Consider the following 21829-nt stretch of genomic DNA (forward strand, 5'->3'; position numbering starts at 1 on the left):
GTTTCCTCTGGTTTCCTACTACCTCCAAAAAATAAAACATGCTGGTAGGTCGTTTGGCTACATTAAAGTGCCCCTAGGTGTGAATGAGTCTGTGACTAGGTGTGTGTGTGTGTGTGTGTGTCCATGGTGCCCTATGATGGACTGGGGTCCCATGCACGGTGTATTCCTGCCTCATGTGTCGTGTTCTCCCAGGATCGGCTCTGGAGCCACCACAGATAAAGAGGTAACTGAAGGTGAATGAATGAATGAATGAATGAATGATACAGTTTGCACTGGGGAAAAACACTCCACAACATTTGGTATGTGTAAAAAGGAAGTGGACCTGAGCTCCGGTGTTATAATTTGATAAATAAATAAATCAGTAAATCAGTGAATTGATGGTGTAATGCAGTTTCACACAGCTTCATAGAGAAATGCTGTCAAAACTGTAAAATTTATTCCTTCATTCCAATGCAGTTGCTGAGATCTAGGATCATACAGTTGCTCTTTAAAGAAAAGTGTAATATATCTTTGCCAGAAAAAAAAATCTGTGGATTTTTTTTTATATTAATACTTTGATGCCAAAATTGATAAACAAGTAATATTGAAACCATAAAGTCCAGCCAGTTGCAGTCAGGTAAATGAACAGAAACAGATAGATTTAAAACTTCCACAATGGCAATGTTAATAAACTCAATCTAATAACTATAAGTGGATAAATTTATGAATGCAAATAACAGCACAAATCTACTTCATTGCTGACATCCATAATATCAGCAGTTACGTGTAACAAATATTTCAATCTCATAAATAGTTTTCTGATAAAACCCTACAGATGTGGGAATTTTTGTGAAAGTGGGCGGGGCTGTGCGCCTGACATCACTCACGTGTATAAAAGCTTCAGCTGCGTGTGGACGCGCGCGCTGTGAGTGGCGACGCTCCCCAAACAAAGAGCCAGGACACACACGCATACGCACACGCACGCGGGGCTCACTGCTGCAGCAGCTCAGAAACACACACACACACACACACACACCTCTCCAGTGCAGTAGACCAACTCTCCTCAACCTGCAGCCATCATGACGTCTAACGGAACCAGCGACATGCTGACCATCCAATTCGGACTCATCAATTGTGGAAACAAGTATCTCACAGCTGAGACGTTCGGCTTCAAGATCAACGCGTCAGCCACGAGCATGAAGAAGAAGCAAATCTGGACGCTGGAGCAGGATGGTGATGACTCGAACGTGTTCTTCTTGAAGAGCCACCTGGGCCGCTACATCGCCGCCGACAAGGACGGCAACGTGACTGGAGACACCGAGGCGCCGAGCGACGACTGCCGCTTCGTGGTGACGGCGCACGATGACGGCCGCTGGTCCCTGCAGTCCGAGCCGCACCGGCGCTACCTGGGCGGCACCGAGGACCGCATCACATGCTTCGCGCAGAGCGCGGGCCACGCGGAGAAATGGAGCGTGCACATCGCCATGCACCCGCAGCTCAACCTGTTCAGCGTGACGCGCAAGAGATACGCGCACCTGAGCGCCAAGGACGACGAGGTGGCCATCGACCGCGACGTGCCGTGGGGCGTAGACTCGCTCATCACACTCGTCTTCCATGAGCAGAGGTATCATCTGCAGACCTCGGACAACCGATTTCTCAAAAATGATGGCAGCCTGGCGCAGAAGCCCGACAAGAGCACCGGCTACACGCTGGAGTTCCGCTCCGGGAAGGTAGCGTTCCGGGACGGAGTGGGGAAATACCTGGCCCCCTCCGGACCCAGTGGCACCATGAAGTCCGGCAAGAGCACCAAAGTGGGCAAGGACGAGCTGTTCGTCCTGGAGCAGAGCCACCCTCAAGTAGTGCTCACCGCTGCTAATGACAGGAATGTGTCCACCAGGCAAGGTAGGGTGGACATTTCACTGGTTCCCCATCAGGGTCTATACATCTCTGGTCCATTTATTTCCCAGTTGCCTGTCAGAATACACACTGACCAGAATGTGTGATTCAGCAGTAACCATGCTGTATTATTAGCCAGCTTTAACTTCTACAAATAAAAGACTGAGTATACATCTCATCCTGAATCCTTTATGATTATATATCATTCTATTCTTAATTATAGATCCTGTATTCCATGGTTTGTGGTCCCTGTGTGGCTATGGCCAAAACTAATGGGTGACTGTGCCAAAGAAAAGAAAAACTGCAGCTTGTGGAGTTTGTTTGTAATGCTTACATCCATAGATCTTCGAAAATGCTGATGAATGCTGAATATGTTCCCTCTCGCTCTTTTTTAGCAATGGGTTGGACCACTGCATAGCAGCATCCATTTTGTATTTCCTCTTTTCCTGAGCCTGCCTGTGAATATTGAGATGGCAGGCAGAGAATCCGAGCCTGAAAATAATCTGCTGGCCAGCGTCAGCACTAAGGCTTGCCTATTTCTCATGGAATTCCACAACTGCTGCATTGTGGAGGATCCAGTTTGTCATAATTAAATTAGGAGTGAAAGCAGCCATTACAGTCCACTCAGAGGAATAGGTGGGCTGGAGCGAGGCTAAAATAATGGATTTGATTGTGTTGAAACCTCGCTGAAATATGAAGAGATGTCATAATGTTTGGATGTGATGACCCAGCCCCTCCCCCTCCATGTCAGCTGATTTTAGGGATGATGGACAGGGCTGTAAGGGTTGTTGGTGGGTGCATGGCACTGTACTATGGCAGGACCTAGATTTCTGGTCTCAGGCCTGGTTAGTGTTGGTGGCATGGTGGTAGGCCTGAGCCAAAAGCAAGCCTAATGCACGTGGTCTCTGCATGACAGAATGGAAGAGGTCGCCTTTGTTTCTTGGGGGTCTTGGGTTCTTTTATGCTGGTGATGTGAGGGACTGCTGTGGCGTTGTGCTTCTTCATGTGTTAGAGGTTTACTGCCATAAGCATCTGGCTTGAATTAGGAACTTCATCGTGTAGAAAGTCATCTGCATGCTTCCCAGTCTTCTCGGATCAGAGTGCTTTATGCCCTACTTGAATGTGATCCTTGCCTAATAATTTAGCTTGTCAAGTGTGCTAAAAGTTTAGTCATCATGTTCTGTGGGGTTTCAGTTCTTTCTTTGTTTGCCATCTGCAGATTTGTGTTTGGAGGAGGCTGAGATTTTCTTCCTTAGGCATGTGGAGGGTGGTGTGGTTGAGTTGAGAGAGAACAAAGGCAGTGTGATCTGGCCTTGGCTGCCTGTGCACCCCAGCTGCTCGACCTCGTTGGCAGCCGTGTTCATCAGGACAATGGCGCCTGCCTGGAAGAGCAGACGTCCTTCAAACAAAAACTGTGACTTGCTTAAGCAATCTGCCATTTAGCTCATCTCTCTGCTAAAAGATTAGGAGATTTCCCTCTTCCACGTCCTGCTGTTCTTCTCTTGCGGTGCTGTGCGGATCAGTGTGCCGATCCACCACGAATGCGGAAATGATTTCCTGTCTGCTTTTGTTCTCCCATATTGATAACATCTGCAGCACTGTTCACACTGCTGACAAGACAAATGTTCAGCTGAGTAGCTTTTTAAGGCCTGTGAATTTGTTAGCAATAGCCCCTCCCTGTCTAAATAACATTTTTAACCCAACATTCCCTCCTATTGTGTAACGGCAAATGTCTTGGTGGTATCTGAAGCCATCTCTTTGAGGTCTGATTGAATAGCAGCCTTGCTCCCCTGCTCCAGTTGCCATGGTGTGGATGGATCAACTGGGCATCTGTGAGACTGTGTGTGTTTTGGGGGTAGGGATATGTCAGTCAGTGGCTTATAAAAAAAAAATTGCTGCAGAGGAAGTTAGCTGCTTGGGTCCCTAAAAATGATGAACATTTTCCTTTTGGTCAGTCCCAGTTTTAAAGCAGGGTTCTCTGAAAAGATTTTTCCACTCGCAACCATGTGGTTCTCATCGTGGTCATTTATTTTCCTTGCTCGTTCAGGCTTGCATATTTCAGTGGAAATTCAATCTTACTTTCCAGAGGCCAGGCGTCTGGTAAGTACTACTTAACCATTGCATGGATAGACGTTTTAGGTGGTTGCTGAAGCAGGAACAGATTACTAAATGCACGTTTATTAAATAAGAGCTAGTCTTGACAGCAATTATACACTATCCTGACTGTAAATAAATTGTAGTTATTTCTAATGTATACCCAAAAGAATAACATCAGCTCATCTTCATGTGGGGGTTCTGCAATGATCGCATGACTCATTGTGTAGCTATTGCATTCATAATTGCACTGTAATAATTTAGGCGAAGTCAGCATATAACTGGTGGTCTGCTTTTCCTTGGCCTTTGTAAACCGGATGCATTCTGGTAGACTGAGTCACAGCTGTTCTGCCAAGATGCTCAGTGGGAGACGTGATGGTCCACAATTCCAGAGAAGATTAACTCTGTTTAGTGTATACATGTGTGTATATTCGCCTGTATATTTGGGAGTAAAACAAAGATGTTGCTGATATACTCAGTGTAAATAATGAGTTAAGTCTAACAGGAAGTCTTCACTAATCTCTGAGATCAGCTTTTGTTACACACACATTCTGCCCATTCAAATGTGTTGATCAGACCAAAGATCCATTTTCTGCCTCTTGCTGATCAGAAGACAAGATTATCCTCTGATTATCCTGATAATGAGACTTACAGTGTTCTGCACGTCCCTCTTTCAGGGATGGACCTGTCCGCCAACCAGGATGAAGAGAGCGATCAAGAGACCTTTCAGATGGAGATCAGTAAAGATACAAAGAAGTGCGCTTTCAGGACCTGCACTGGAAAGTACTGGACACTGACTGCTAATGGTGGACTGCAGTGCACCGCTTCTACCAAGTAAGTCTTGGTCAAAAAGTTGTAACTAATATAAATGACATTCTGTTCCTGTTGAAGGCTAAGTAAACATTACAGAGGCCATAACACTGGGCAGAAAAGCTACGTCCTTCACTCGAGGGAAATCTTTTGTTTTTCTAACATTTGGTTTGTGTGTTTTGAAAAACCTCCACCACTATGTAGCATGAATCTATTTGAACATCTACTTGTTCTACTTGTATACCCTTGTACAGAGAGTGTGTGGGGTCAGTGAGGATTAGCTGGGGTGTAAGGATGGTGCATGCCAAGGAGAAGGTCTACCCACTGCCCCTTTGGCTCTGTTCTCATTAACTCTACATCCAGAAATGTGGGATTGTACTTGAATTGGTCAGCAGTTGTTTGGCAGGGGAAGAGGTGCCTGTTTCTCTGTGGATGATCATAGACTTTTATAATTTGTGTTTCGTCATTTCCTTGCAATCAGGACTGCCAACTGCTATTTCGATATCGAATGGCGTGGCAAGAAAATTACCCTCCGTGCCTCCAATGGAAAATATGTGGCAGCCAAAAAGAACGGGCAGCTGGCTGCCAGCATTGATTCTGCAGGTGAGTTCTGGTCTTCAGCAGATTTCAGACAGATAGAAACTGTCTAAAGAACCATTTATAAAAGGCGTGTAAAAAGAATTCAAAATATTCACATGCATTTGTTTTCTAAAAGTTCATACAAACGATTTGTAAAAGAGCCATGCTCACAAAAACTGTTCCTAAATCCTTTCTACCTGTGGCCAGTTTATGAATCTCAAATTCTTAAAATCACGCACACATGAACGAGCACATCGACTCTAGCTAGAGAATGCTGTCAAATCTCCTTAAATGGTTCCCAACAAGCAATATAAATAGCAGGTTAAGTAATTAGTGATGGTCATTTGCTGTTAGAATGGCAAGTGAAATTTTGTGCATACTCTAACAAAGCAAGTTCATACCCTCTTCCTTCCTCCTTCTTTCTTCCTTCCTTCCTTCCTTCCTTCCTTCCTTCTTCATTCTTTTGCTTCTTTTCATTCTTCCTTCCTTCTCTTCTTCCTTCCTTATTCTTTCTTCAGTCTCTTCCTTCCTTTTTTCCTGCCTTCATTCATTCTCTTCATCCTTCTTTCCTTCATTCTCTTCTATCTTCCTTCTTTTCAAAACATTAACACTAGCCTTACTAAGTCCTCCACCAGGAAAGGTTTGTGCATAAGCACAACATTTTCATGTCAGTTTCAGGATGGAATTTAAGATCAAAACATTTTATGAATAAGAACAGTGTATAAATGAGACTCCAGGCCCTTATTTGAATTTCCTTGGTAAATTGGATGCTTCATCTTTTCTTTTAGCATTGTTCCTCTTTAATATAACTGGTATGAAATGACTAGAAGGCTGTTCAGGGTAACTGTATTTGCCTTGTTCATGTACCTTTCTCCCCCGTAGGAGAGTCTGAGGAGTTCCTGATGAAGCTGATCAACAGGCCCATCATTGTGCTGAGGGGAGAGCACGGCTTCATTGGCTGCAGGAAGGTCACTGGGACTCTGGACTCCAACCGATCCTCTTACGATGTCTTTGGTCTGGAGTTCCACGGTGGGGCCTACAGTTTCCAAGGTGAGTAAACTTTTGGTACATATGCCTGGAGACTAAACAGTATGGCTTTCTACAATCCAAAAATCTGTAACAACTCTTTAAAAAAAAAAAAAAAAAAAAAGTCTTCTGATGATCTCTGTCTCTGATCAGATTCCACTGGGAAATACTGGATGGTAGGGAGTGAGTCCTCAGTTGTGAGCAGCAGCGATACCCCAGTCGATTTCTTCCTGGAGTTCTGCGACTACAACAAGGTGGCCATCAAGTCGAGTGAAGGGAAGTACCTGAGAGGAGACCATGCTGGTGTTCTGAAGGCCAATGCTGATGACCTGGACAGCTCCACTATGTGGGAGTATTAGAAGCGCTCAAGTGACCACCATTATTTTTTTATTTCTTTTTTTTTTTCTTTCTACATATTAAATATGACTTTGTTTTCACCATGAGCACAAGTGGGTAGGAGAGTAAAATGAAGGTCTAAGAGTTAAAGTGGTTTTGGTGGTTTAAATAGACACCAGTGATGAAGACTCTCTTTAAAATAAGCATATTCATACTCCAGCATTCTGGTGCCATGGAATTCTAGCAGTGTTATGCAGATTTCATAGGCCAAAACTCAATGTGTGTCAGCGCTAAATTTCTAGGGGCTTTATCTGGTCCCCAAATTTTGTATACTGTGGTAAAGTCTTGTGGTTTGTTAAACAATTTGACTGGAATTAAAATTGATACAGAGTCTGAGGAGAAGTGTGTACCCAGTGTTCTCACAGGTTTGCTGGATCTCCTCAGAGACAAATGTTGGGTGGGATTTTTTGCGATCCCTTTCCTTGTCTTTGCACAGTTCTGTAAGAGCCTTTCTCTTTCAATATGTTGTGTGTTAGGAGAATGTTGTGTATCCCGATGCCTTGTCGAACCCGGTGAGGATTAGCTTTTTGTTCATTACCCTTCTCTATAATATTGCCAGGTGTTAAAATCCCATTGACCAGAAGACTAATGGCAATCTTTATTAGTAGTTGTATGAATGTTGATGTATGACTGTCCTGCCATACACGGTTATAAAATGTGTCCTTTAACCACTGGAATGTCCTGTTCTCGGCACTGAAATTGACGCTGACCTGTTAGATTTTGTTTTTTTGAAAATATGGCTGCGCTCTTGTGTGTAATACAGTGTGTATTGGATTTTTGCTTGTGCCATTACATTTCATTTCCCTGCAAAAGAAAACTGTGAAGAGAGGCCCAATACGGCCCTTCATCTCAACTCTGGTTACGCATCCTATATATGCCAATAGGAGAGAAAAGTGTTAAGTGAAATACTGCATCTGAAGGGTCGATTGCTGTTAGTGTTGTTTAGATATGAGGCTGATGTTTCTGATCTGTTTGATCCAGTATGTTGTTGCAGGTTCAACACTATATTTATGGTAAATTAAGACCTACCTTGATGGGTCAAAATGGAAGGATCTGTGTTCACTTCACATGTGGAACCAGCATTGGGTTAATCTGGAACATGCACAACTGTCAAACTGGAAAAGTAACACACAACTCTTTGGTTCTGTTTTATATTAAAAGGCACAGACATTATCATATACCTTTATCTACAATTTGGACAAATAAAGCTTAGGAATAAGCAGCTATACAAAACCTAAATATATATATGTATATCCTATCAAATGTTTATAATAAATTATAACTAGAGATAGCACCACTAATGAATTAGGGGTGGGACTTGACAGAGACCTCCTGATTTGACATTACGTTATTTGGCTACCGATTAAATTCTGTGGTTATTGCGATCGGATATTGCGGTAAAACTTTTTAACATTTCTTACTGAAGATGCTCTTACTAATAGGCTACATAGTAGGAATATCGTTTGCTTCGATTTTGTTGGTACTTTCTAATTGAAGGGCCATTTTCACTGTTCTCAGTTTCAGGTGTGCCTCAAATCAGTGAGGATGGTGCAACTGCATAAACACCACATGTTTCATTAGTCAAAACTAGTAATGTAGAATAAATTAGTACAGAAATCATATAATCTACCCTTACATTAGAGTTTGTGATTACTGAGATCACACTTACATACAAGGGAGTGGTAATGACTGTGCCTTATGGTCATACTGGAAAAACACAACATTCCACGTCTATACTTTGTAAAACTTTCCTGACTTCCTTTTTTTATATTGTTTTGATATTATGGTTGCTTTTCTTCATGTGCCATGGGTACAAAAAAAAATATGATAAATTGGATTATGAAACTCTACCTGTGGATTTGTCATTTGTTCTGATTACATGCACAAAGGTCCAGAGACACAGTTCATCAAATGGTTAAAAAATCTGTATATCAGAAAAACTTTTCAACTAATACCTATTAAGAAAAGTAGAACCATTAACCATTTAACGAACCCATGGGGAACTGTTTTTTTTGTGTAGCTTGTGGACTGGAGCTGAAAGTGGCTTAGTCTGACAGCTGTTCTTGAACTACCTCTAAATTCACTGATGCGTGACTGGACCATCCTGAGTTTATTTTGGAAATCTATCCCCTGAAGCTCAGGGGCAGTGAGACGGGAGTGTTTCCACAGGACTGAGATTGCTCTTGAGAGCAGTTTTTTTGCTTTCCTGGCCGCTGTTCTGCTCATCAATGAAACCATTGTGTGAAGCATTGCTGGAGCAGTGGTTGGCTTGTGGTTTGCAAGCTCATCCATCACATTCTGTGAGGGATTCAAATTTATGACCAATTAATCATAAACTGTTATACAATACATTTACAAAAATAATTATTTGAATTGACAGCAGATAAGTCCATACTGACTTTATGAAGCTTTACAAATGTTTGGTTTAACTCAAGACATTTCTGTCCACGCGGCCTCTTCCCCTCCTCCACTAGGGAGACGCCTAACCCAATAAAGAAACACCCACCAGAGCAGGCCTTTAATCTGCTTTACTTTGCACTGAGGCCAAAAACAGGCCGTGAAATGTTAGCAAGGTTAATTATCAGAGGTCCCAGTGGTCCATGCTCCATGCAACATATGTGCCATGCATTAGTGACAGAGTGCTTAATGGATATTTATTTCATTAAGAAATTGATTTAGGCAAAAAGAGCACACGTGAGTGACTTTCATGCAAACGTTCATGCATATTTATAATAAAAATGTCTCAAATTATGTTCAGGCTGTAATCCTATCATGTGCATGGTATAATATACTCTGGTAAGTGTTTACAGATTTGGTCACAGTAAAGCCAGACAGCGCCTGGGTGGAGCAGCTCCTGAAAAATAAAAAAATAAAAAAATAAAATAAACCCTTGAAAGGGTTAAATAATCTTCAGGCAGGCTGCCATCATAGACTAAGGTTTCTATGGAAACCAAGAGTGTGTCACTTGAAGAGGCTGGTGTGTGTGTGTGTAAAAGGAGGCAGATGCAGGATCTAGCATTCTAAAAAGAAGGGGGTGGTCGCTTGTTGGAACAGACATCTCGCAGTAATTACCTAAATCAGATCCAGGCAGTGTCTGAAGGCCGAAGTGAACAGGAGAGGCTGAACATGACTTCACTACACTCTGGCTGATCCAAGGTTACTGGCCTTTAATTACTGTAAATCAGAGTGCAGATGGAGTTCAGATGTGTGCTGTATTCTTTGGCGTTGGATTTACATGATCTAACTAAAGCAAGGAAGTGCAGCATATAGATTTATAGCAGCCTGTGTTATAGTAGTGCTACTAGTAAAAAAAATCCACTCAAGTCCCACAGGAAGGGAGGAATGGTGATAAGCTGTCTGTGAACTGAAAGGACTCAAAAAACTATCTGAAAGGTTATCACTGGGTTGCCAAAGTTATTCCATTATGCAGTACTGCTGCAAAAACAACAGGACATTTTCAAAATGCCACTGAATAACACAATCAGAGCATTTCAATGCACTACAGGGGAAAACATTCAAAATGGCAAGACAAGGGAAAAAAGTTTTAACGTGGAATGTCCCAATAGCCTGGAGTACGTAATGAAAATAGTGGCCTATGTGCACACATTGAGACTGAGAGTTTACATTGTCCTTCTGGGTCAAAGGAGATTGTTCATCTAATGACTGCATAAGAAATGGGCAGCAGCTGCAGTGATCACATGTCTGACCCCAGGAAGTTAATCAAAGAGCTTCATGCTACATCTGACCACCCCCTGAGGCACTGTGATGGTGGATCAGGAGCCTCTTATGACCGTTAGTGGTTGTAGTATAACAGTCCAGAGAAGGCAGACGTCTCCATAATAGACATTAGCTTTATCTTGCCAAAGCATCATTAGGAAAGCATATGATGGCCACAAATAGAGTCACATTGGCCATGTGTGCTGGCACAGGAAGGAGGTGTGTGTGTGTGTGTGTGTGAGTGAGAGGGGGGCTCTGAAACATTACTGTCCTGTATATGTAACATAATGAAATACACTAGGTGAACACATGGCTAGTCAGAAGAGTGCAGTAGGAACAGTTGAAAATGCTAAGCACCGCCTTTAGGTTTCCTAACCAAAAATGTAAAAAATGCAGTTACACAATAGCTCTCCCCTCACATTTTTCACTGAGTGATTACATTTTAAACTTTCCACACATCCATAAAAGAAGAAAACATACATCTCATACATGCTTCAGGAAGACAGATCAGCAACAAGCCATACAAACACAAACCGGAGTTAATAAAACAACAGGCACATGCCTTAACGCTGAGCAATGGCGCTCATAAACTGCCCATTTCTACAAGCCAAGACATAACCTTTTGTATAATCAGTTAGAAGAGTGAAAAGGCTTGCAGGATGAAAGGCAGGGCTCCAGCTTCAGGAGGTTCTCGGGCAGTGGGCAGACTGTGAGCAAGCTGCCGAGCTCAGGACCCTCCATACCTGCAGGCGTGACCTTGCGACCTAGCGAACAGATGGAAATCAGAGCGTCAAACTGAGCCACCTCATGGTTAGGATCAATCCAAGCTCCAGGTTCGACTTAATCAGACTGAGCAACCTCATCATGACTGTCTCGGTGTGTACCGAGGGTTTTCTAAATACCACGTTTGCATTCTACCTTCTGTTATTTTCAGTTACTCAAATATTGTGCTGAAAAGCAATAGAGTATTAATGAGGCTATAAATGTATTCTGCTACAGATAGAACAAATATAAGCTGTAGTCCTAAAACGCTTGTTTTTTCAAACATAAAAAGTCACAATGAGACAAAAAAAGGAATTTATATTTAGTTTGATTTTGTATTTCTCAGGGTAGCTACCTGCGATCCACAGAAAAATGACCAAATGACCCTAAGCTCACTAAATACACGTGTTCTATACTTAAATAGTGCTGCTACATGCACAGCGGAGTGCCATGCACTGATCATCCATAGAAAAGCACATTTCTGATGATGCCTTTTGATAATTAACATCTTGGTATTATTACGTGATATTTTCTTTTCTAAAAAGTCATTTAATTGCAAAAATTATATAAGGTATAATATAATGTATTATATAATTATATAATGTAAAACCCGTAAAAATGAAACATGCCATTAATATATTACTTCAGAATCATTTTCTTCCACCAAGGCAATATAAACCAAACGCTTAGAAACACGTTTCAGTGCGTTAATGTTTGGTGAATAAAAGTCAACCATGAGATCTTATACATTTTTTTTCCTCAATGTATATTTTTTGTAATACATAATTATAAAAATGTTAACAAATGTTATTCAAATAATTATTCAAATATTACATTTGCCATACCACCTCAGTTTAGACACATCTTGGTGTCTGAGCTTGTTTCTTCAGAAGAATATAATATGACAGTCTCACTGTACACATCAGTTCACATCATCAAGTTTGTAAGAAGTTTTTTTTCCATTTAGATGATTATAATACACTATATAGCCGAAAGTTTGTGGATACCTGACTATCACACCCATATGTGCTTGTTAAACAAAATCTCCCATTCCAGATTTAGTCCCCTTTGCTGTTATAAGAAACTCCACTCCTCTGGGAAGGCTTTCCACTAGATTTTGGAGCGTGGCTGTGGGGATTTGTGTTCATTCAGCTACAAGAGCATTAGTGAGATCAGGCGCTGATGTTACAGTAGGTGAGGAGGTCTGGGGTGCAGTCGGTGTTCCAGTTCATCCCAAAGGTGTTCAGTGGGGTTGAGGTCAGGGCTCTGTGCAGGACACTCGAGTTCTTCTACATCAATCATGGCAAGCCATGTCTTCATGGAGCTCGCTTTGTGCACAGGGACATTGTCATGCTGGAACAGGTGTGCTTCCAACTTTGTGGAAACAGTTTAGTGAAAGCCCACATATGGGTGTGATGGTCAGGTGTCCACAAACCTTTGGCAATATAGTGTATGTCACCATCACCAGACAGGCTGTTTACGAAAGCTCGCTACTTTGACGCAAAATGCTGTGCTGCAGAGAACTAGAACAGTACGGAGAACTACATTGCTTCCTCAATCTGTTCATTAACGTGCGTAAAGAGGCATGCAGCTCAGCCCCAAATCCGTAAGCACCCCTGTGCAGAAGTCCTGGGGTGGAGGGTGGAGATCCTGTAGCCTGCATTGCTTGCTCTTTATCTGGGTCCTGATTGATGGAGGCTGTTCTCTGCAGGGGCACAGAGTCGGCCTGGAGCCGCACTGAAGGCACAGGAAGCCAGGAGTCACTACACAAAGCATCATGGACATTCTCACATTGCTGCACAGCTACACAACACTGAAACAAGCAATGACATTAGGCCTGAATCTAAAACAATCAGCAATGTCTCTCAAGCAGTAGTAGAGTTTTAGCACTGAAGTAATGTCTCGAACACGGTGATCCAGTGGGACATGGCATCACTCAGATAGATACAGTTTGAAATATTCGGCTCTTATACCACAGTGCTGTTGAATTCTCAAATCGGATTGGTCAGAAGCTGTTGATTTGTTTTATATAACAGCACATCTCCAGTGGCAGCGCTTTGTAACAGTCAGAGAGTCTTTCACCATGGGAGAGTCTTCAGGACAGAAAACTTCATGGTTACTTAGTAACATGGCAAGCTGTGTTTTTTGGTCTTACTAACTTCAAGAAAAGAGAAAAAAAAGAGGCTGGTGAGGCAATGATTGTTTACAGCTGTTAGATCATAAGTGTTAACAAGAACTAAGCTGTTTTGCAGATGCTCCTCAACATTAAAAGTAGCTGTAACTGGATGAAAAGCATTATGTTGTTTATTAACAAATTTTAAAAAATGCTATTGTTGACAGTTTGCTGTGGTATAAGAGGAATAAAACACTTCGGGATGTGTGGTTATTGGAAAATATTAAACTTTAGGATGGTAATGAGTTTTGTAAAAGTTTCGAGCCTCATCACACCACCACACTGTTGATCATTTTCCTACAGCACGCCCCGTCGTGTTTCATTCCTTACATAGTAAACAGGAAATGTCAGACGAGTCCTTTCTTCCTTGAAATACAGTATTAAAGGAAGTTCAGACCAATATGCAAAAAATATTTCACAAAAACTAAAGAGGAACAGTGTAGGACTAGATTCATATCAATGATTCAAACGAGATTTGGCAGGAAGAGATCTATGGAAAATGATCATGGGCAAGGAAGAGAGCTGCGACAGTCAAAGTGGCCATTAGCATGTTACCAGTTTTGGTCGAATATAGATTCCTAAATGGATGCATGGGCCAAACTTCAACAAAACAACAAAGCAGACAATCAGGGACTTTTTAAAGAAGCTCTAAACGTTCTAAACGTTTAAAAAGCTCTAAAGCTCACAACGTTGATAATCCTAGATGACAAGCCCTAAAAACCCATCATTAAGAAATAACTAATGGCTGTATCTTTATTTCAGGTTATGTTCAAAGCCTTCCTTTTCAGAACCGGCTTCAACAGAGTCTTATAACAACAAAACAAAACTACAAACAAAAAGTCCACCCAATATATTTTATTCAACTGAAAACTGCTGGACAGATTAATTTGTGTGCATGAGCATTCAGTGATTTGTCCAAAAATAAGCAAAAAGAAACAGAAAGAAGCACGCTGAGTAGGTTTCCCCCTGTAGTTTTTCACACTCTAGACAAAAAAAATAGGCCTTCTGAAAAGAACTTAATTAAAAAAAAAAAAATCAACATGAAAAGAGTGAGGGGCTGAGGTTATAAGATACTAAAGTCTGGGACAAAACACGTTTTAGTCCAACTGCACTTCTCAGTATCACAGGCTGTTCAGAGAGGTCTAAAGAAGCGATGTGGCGGGCCGTAGTGCATAGGCATGTTGAAATCAAAGTTGGCGTTGGGAACGTTGTAGTTGAGAGGGGGCAGGTTGGGCAGCTGGGGCACGTAGGGAGCAGCGACAGGCTGCAGGAAGAGCCGCTGGGGGCCGGGCAGGAGCACCTGAGGGAGGAACAGAGGGGGGCGCATGGCCTGCGGAGCTGCGTTGGGGGCTGGAGCCTGTTCCACCCGTGTCCTCTTTGGAGGGGTGGGGTCAGGAGGAGGACCCACTCTTTTACCAGCAGAGTCTGAAGGAGAGCAACATTTTGAGTAATTACTAGTTATTTGGGCTCTGCTGTTTACAAAAATGCAACACGTATAACAAAGACTTGACAGGTATAACTGAACACTGAAAGGAGGAGGGCAAGGGTTTGTGTGAAAAAGCCCTCACCTGACTGACTGTTCTTTTTGTTCAGTTCGGCTTCACCTTCCTTCTGGATCTCCTGGATGATTCGCTCATCATCTTGCTAAAGAGAGACAAAGATAAGAACAATACAGTGAGAGAAAGTTAGAGCACCTTATAGAAGAGGAACATTCTCAGTACTGAATATTAAAGAATAGAACAAGGTTCAGGTTAAACACAAACAGGAACAACTGATAAACCTGGGGTGCTTCATTTGGGCAAACAAAAAACCACAATACAACAACCACGTGACTAACTGCATAACTCAATACGAGCTGTAACATTAAATTGAGTCTGTGTGGGACAAGTGGGACTAAATAGAAATCAGATCATCAGCGCAGTCATATCCAGAAACGGTCAGCATTGCTGCTGACTTTATTTCACCCAAGCACCAGCATCAGCTCCGCCCATAACTGTGTCCGACACTTATTTCAGCCAGACTTCAAAACCTTGAACACTGCAGTCTGCTTGGCTATCTGCATGTCTGCGTACACACAATTCCATAAACCAGTTTCAGATAAAATGTTTCAAATTTGCGACACTGAGCTTTTTGGATCAACATATACTACCATGTAACATACCATGTTATTAGAAAGTTAAAATTAAAAAATATGAAGAAACAACCTTGAGAAGAAGCAGACTCAAACAGAGAAGCTCTTGTGGCTGACATTGGATAGTGGGGTTATAAAACCACTACAATATCCACATGTAGACGTGTAAAGACAAAACCGCATTAAGTGTGTTTACAAGAGGTTCAGTATGAGCACACTGCGAATAAGAGTCCTGTCTTTATGATTAAAGCACAAAGTACAAATCTATAGTGTCCAAGTGAGACTATCCATTGAAGAAAGGGTGAGATTTGGGCATAAAGAGATTTTGGGAAGTGCAGTCTTTAGAGAGCAGCAGAAAGTGAGACAAAGTGCAGAAAGCTCTAAACAGAAATAGAAGTAAAGCTGCAGGATGCTTCCTGTGAAAGTAGCTCATCACCACATTTAAAAAGAGAAAGTACCAGACAATCGAGTAAATGTCTACAATACTACAGCAGACCTTATACAACTTATCTAGTCACTGGACATGAAGCACTGAGCAGAAAAGCTTATGCAGACCTTCCAAACTAACATTTTATCATCATTCATGGACTATCCAAGTAATACACTGTTGAGGATACAAATGGATAAACATAAACCTGTGGTCACTTTTCATTCTGATGAGGAACGTAAATTCGGAGGATAAGAATCTAATTATATTAATAATCCAGGAGTAACTCAGTAAACTGTTTGTGGTAATTGGGCAACTCCGATTTGCAAATGGAGCTCCAACTGGATCTGAGCTTATCCATTACACAGGCAGCTTATAGCTAGTGTTAATGTGCACTGACCTCTGCACTCTCACGGATCAGCACTGAGCATAAATTACATAATGTTTGCTTACGGTCATAGAAGAGCCACTACTCAGGAGTTAAATGAGCTCTAATGTATATACAGTGCCGTCACATAAGAGCATTATATATAACCAGCGCGAGCCGGAACAAGCTGCACCTGTATCCAGAAATGTTTATTCAAAAGTTCAACCACTTGGCACACTAAGTAAAGCCCTGTTCTGGTGTGTATCATATTACTGCGCTACGTAACAAGCCCAGAGGAGCAGACTGCATGCAGAGTGCTGAGCATTGAACACACAGGCTGAAGAGAGCTTAGAGAAAGACCAGCGTGTGCGGTAGGTGGCTCTGATAACCCTTTTCCACTGACAAGACACTGGTCCTGGTGCTGATTCAGCGAACAAAGCAGAATCCGTCTCTGCTGGTTTGAGAGCTGAACATAATCAGATGTGGGAATTAGGGATGTGTATAGGCATTCGAAAAACTCAAATCACTATTCAGGTGTATATGTTATGCCCTACATCCACATGAAGTCAGCGAGAATTAAAAAGAAAAGCTGTGTCTGGCAGTATTTTGATGTAGAGAGCAGCACTATCGTGGTGTGCAAGTGTGCATCAGGACTAAAAAGTCTCGAAAACGGGTGGTTTTGACTCACATTTGGCTATGAGTAGGCGGTCATGTGTGTTTCGTTTACTGGATTAGTAAATCTGCTATAATGTCCCAATATCTGTACTGAAAGAATTGCTACACAATGAACATTGAGTATATTGAGTGAACATTCAGTGAAGCTCTTGCTGTGCTTTTAATATTTATGTTCATTATTACTCTATGTTATGTCTGTCAACACTCACAGAGTGAAAATGACAGAATAACAACTAAACGGTAAAGAGCACTCCCTAAGCGTGCCCTTCCAGTAACACCAGCTTAGCCACTGCAGCCATTTCTTTTGTCTTATTTGAATATCTAGTCTTACTCATCTTAATTTACGGATTTGTTCTGAACTGCTTTCTTATGGATAGTCATTAATATGAAACGGAGTTTTACAAAATTTTCATTAAATTTATGTACGTAATTGAAATAAACTATTTAAACCTGACAATGTAATCTGTAACATAATCAGAAGCGAGACTCCTTATACATAAATTAACAAATTCAAGACCTCTCTCTTAGGATACAAATGTTTTCCCGAACTAGCTGGACTTTCATGAATACAACATTTATTGTCTAAATGCTCCTGAGAACGACTTACAAATAAATTTGTTCAAATTCAGCTTGATAAACGATGAATGTTATCTCATACAGATTTTGCTAAAGCATGACATTAAAATATCAACCTAGAATTTTTTTTTTTTTCGGTTTTACCATTCAAGGTCAAATGCACAAAGACATCTTATACAATGCTTATACTGCTCAAAGAAAGTTTTCTTAGCATTAACAATGCAGCTCATGTTTAATCTCACTGCAGTTACCAGTAAAACATTTATTTCTTCCTTAGGCCACTTCGGCAATAATTTGCAAAGCCTCTGACACGGTTTATTTCTTATTCATGAAAATAAATCGAGTTGCTCGAGTTGTTATGGCGGCATAATGACCCCTGATGTCACTCATCCTTAGTTGTAATCCAGCAGCTTTTGCAGGAATGGATGCGGTTTTGCCGGGGGAAATACATGGTATGGTCATAGATTAAGCTCCAATGTAAGTAAAATATCTGTAGAAAATGGCTGTTTGTGTGTGAGAAAGAGAGAGAGAGAGAAAGAGAGAGAGAGAGAGAGAGAGAGAGGGGCACAGTTGGGCTTGCTGTCCCTTGAATGCCTGAAATGAGCTCTCCACAATAGGAAAAGGGGACACGTGGCTTTACCGTGGGGTCTGTCCACAGCGAGCACTTCTTGCACTGGCGGCAGGGCGCACCGGGCGAGCGGGCGTGCTGGCAGAAGTGGTTGTACCCGTTGATGGGCTCGCGGCAGAGGTAGCACATGAAGGCGCCGCAGCGGCAGGACATCCGGTTGCAGCCCTCCGACTTGACGAGACCCGCCGAACACTTATGACACTTCCGGACGCGAGCCGCAGTCATCCGTTCCTCACTGCAGCACAGGACATAAACACAAACACAGGCGAGTTTACACAACACCAGGAGCAGAAGCTGCCATGCAAGTGATCTCTGATCAGTGTAATAACAGACTGCTAATAAAAGAATGTTAATTTAGTCAGCCTGTGGGTGTATTTCCTGTAAGAGGAACAAAAAAAAAGGTGTCAAAGGTGCGAGGTAAACAGGATAAGCTGTCTCTGGACCTGCTGTTTCCTCTAACCAGATGCAGGAAGGAAGCCATGTTTTTACACATCCTGACCAGACCAGGAAGCGACCGGCCATTTTAGCTTGGTCATCTTACCAAAAGGCAGCACTACATCTATCCAAAATGGCTGTGTACCTGTGTATTACAGTCGTGTTTGAAGGGGCCTTAATAGGTCAAAAGTCAGTTCTAATGATGATCTTCTCAGCGGTGCATTACATCAGCGTGAGCCCCGCAGTACTCCATGCTGAATTATTGAATATAATGGCTGAGGGTTTTTTTTTTTTTTTTTTTTTTAAACACACAGACAGGCACTTACAAAGCCACCCGGAGCCGGATCTCATCCCTCTCCAGCACCTGCTCGCATGTCTTTCCTGCATGCTCCTTCCACAGCACGTGGCACTTCCGGCAGCTCTCCTGAGGAAGGGAGACACAAACAGCAGCTAAATATATGTAATATAAAGGCGAGCTGGCCAGCTGTGCTACCCCTCATTCGGATGAACAGTAGAGTGTTGTTTGTGCATGAGGAAGCGACTCAGGTTCCCAGCATTGTGTCTGAGCTATACCCTTTTGTATTTTATATCCTAGGAGTCCTCTGATATTAAAAGGAAGGCCATTAGAGGAGAACCCCACAGGATAAAAGCTCAGAAACGCATTAGCATGGTAAACAAACACATCCAGTATCCATAAGAACGGAATTCGGTAATGAGGCAGCCAGACATCAACTTGACAAGTTCAGACAAAAGAACAATGCCAGAGGACTGGTGTTGGTTTGCATGTAAGCATTATGAGAATTAGAGTACAGTAGATGCCTAAACAAAGCTGAAACCCCCAGTTCAGTTGTGCAGCAAGAGAAGCGACGGTCTGACTGCACTCGTCCTCGGGTTGCCTAGAGACAGAGTTTTCATCTGTTCCATTTTAGTCATGCTTGCCCACAAAGCTTTGCCTTTCAGCTGACTGCAAAGGACATCTGTCCCTGCCTCTCAATGAAGCCCCATGCACACAAATGTGTGAAGCAGGGCGCTGGTAAAACACAGCAAAGACACCCACGCAGTTCACACATGCCATCTTATTGCAGGAGATTCGCTTGAATCCACAGCCTTCGCTGTATCTCAGCCTAGTGCTACTATCTGCTCAGCTCAGACCTCTTCCACATATTCTTAACTGCACATTTATCTGAGCAAGAGCACACTCTTTGTAGGAGCAGCCACCATGTCATGCGGCTTTAAACAGCACCAGCACCAGCACCAGCTCCTTTCTCTCTCTCTCTCACACACACACACACACACACACACACACACACACACACACACACACACACACACACTGCCCAATGAGGGCCCTTCAGTCCCTGTGCTGAGTTGCCTGGTAACCGCTCCCCTTAACCAAATGCTGGTAGACATCAATATTTAAAGACAGCTGTGAAGTCTAATCCCATGACATGTGACAGTTTGGGAGTTGCTGGGAGTACTCGATGTCCCTCTGTACCTATGTAAAGGAGCCTCAGGTGAATACCGGCGAAGGAACACGGACTTGAAGCATACGCACACGTGGTTACAATAGATAATGCGACGGATTAGTCAATTCTCCGTGTTTATACACACAGAGACATTACTCACAGACATAATGTGGTGTAGCTAGGCTTTAGACAAAACTGACTGAACAGTAATGTAAAGCAGTTACATTACTGAGCATCTGTCTTTTCTCTACAAACTGGGACAATGGCCAGGCAGACAGAGGAAGAGATGGGTGGGGTGGTTTGCAGTTGAGCAGTAAACCGATGAGAGATCGCCCCCTGCTGGAGATCAACAATACAGCAAGGGAGGGACAACATTTAACAAATGAAAAAGAGACTGGGACAAATAACAGTTTGTGACTGCCTCACTGATAGCCTTTCAGGAATAGGAATAACCTGGACATACAAATACTTACGTATGAGCATCATCTTTCCGATTATTACTTTAGTTTAGCTGCAACAAACTCAGGCTTGCTTTCCTCTTTACAAATATGGCACTATGCACAAAAGGTTTCCATTCATACATATGAAGAACAAAGTGGCTAGGCTTCTTTATTTTGGTATTTCCTTTCATAAAAAAAAAAAAAAACAGCTTTCATCTGTGTAGATGGTAGTTATTATGTTATTCTTAAAGTGAGAAGAACTTTGGCTTCTGATGAGACTAGGATTTGTGCAGATACACAGGCCAGAACAGCAAGTCAGTAGCAGGTTTAAAGCTGGATCTAAAACTGGGTTTAGTAGATCGCAGTTCAGAATACAGTGAAAGTTCCTGCAAGGATCATATTAATGTGTAACACTCTTATCCCTAATCTAAGACTTTTCCCCATACCCCATGCCCAAAAAACACAAAGGCATATGAATAGATTTTTATATATTCATATTAAAAAAAAAAAAAAAAAAACAACAGGCCATAACAATGGAGTTTCTCAGGTTCCTCCCATGTCCACATGGCTTTCCTTCTGGTTCTCAGGTTTCCTCCCACCTCCAAAAAACAAGCCAGTAGGTCAGCTGACTATGCTAAACTGGCCTTAGGTGTGACTGAGTGTGTGCACGATGCCTTGTGATACTCTGGTATTTCTTCCAGGGTGTATTCCTACCTCCTTCCCAGTGTAGTCAGGATAGACTCCGGACCCACTGCCAACCTGACCAGGATAATGTGGATAATGAAGCTGAATGAGTGAAGGAATGAATGAATGAATGAATATATAGGCCATACTATTTCTTAACTGTAGACACTGCCTCAAGCTTGACTATTTTCAATTCCTTTAAAACCTAAAACTGTGCATATCTAAGCAAAACCTTATTTGCCACATCAGCCTTATGTAGTTTATATTATTTGTGTCAAAGGTCACTTAAATACACTGAAGTCACTGGCTATCTGCTTTATCTGCTAATGTTATCAGCTTTAGTATCTTGCTAGATAGATAGATAGATAGATAGATAGATAGAAGCAAGAAAATCTAGTAAGTGTCAGTTCAGTTATATTATGCTGCTATGACAGCTGTAAAATTAGCATGGGCAAGATTCCCCAAAACGTTGTTCTTCATTCACTCTGACTGCAAAACCAGTGATCAGTGACCGAGGGTAAAGTACAGAGACTGTGTTCCGCCCAGCAATTGTGCTCTGTGCAGTGCA

At 42.2% G+C, this 21829-nt stretch overlaps 2 protein-coding genes across 3 annotated transcripts in view; one reads left to right on the top strand and one right to left on the bottom strand.

The window, feature by feature from the left end:
- Positions 1-878: 878 nt before the first annotated feature.
- On the top strand, positions 879-8630 carry fscn1a (fascin actin-bundling protein 1a). The gene is made up of 5 exons (XM_026929731.3): positions 879-1881; positions 4647-4803; positions 5261-5382; positions 6241-6408; positions 6538-8630. Exons 1-5 carry the CDS (start codon positions 1059-1061, stop codon positions 6741-6743), a joined length of 1476 nt encoding a protein of 491 aa, XP_026785532.1. The 5' UTR covers positions 879-1058; the 3' UTR covers positions 6744-8630.
- Positions 8631-14272: 5642 nt separating this feature from the next.
- rnf216 (ring finger protein 216) overlaps positions 14273-21829 on the bottom strand; it is a 32138-nt gene continuing 24581 nt past the window's right edge. For both annotated transcript variants that reach the window (XM_026929985.3, XM_053228331.1), the window contains exons 13-16: positions 18998-19095; positions 18249-18471; positions 15001-15076; positions 14273-14857 (exon numbers count right to left, since the gene is read on the bottom strand). In XM_026929985.3, the coding sequence (XP_026785786.2) occupies positions 14565-14857; positions 15001-15076; positions 18249-18471; positions 18998-19095 (690 nt within the window). In that variant the 3' untranslated portion in view covers positions 14273-14564. The remainder of the gene's footprint in view (positions 14858-15000; positions 15077-18248; positions 18472-18997; positions 19096-21829) is intronic.

The sequence above is a fragment of the Pangasianodon hypophthalmus genome, chromosome 23 (assembly GCF_027358585.1).
Source record: "Pangasianodon hypophthalmus isolate fPanHyp1 chromosome 23, fPanHyp1.pri, whole genome shotgun sequence".
Lineage (NCBI taxonomy): Eukaryota > Metazoa > Chordata > Actinopteri > Siluriformes > Pangasiidae > Pangasianodon > Pangasianodon hypophthalmus.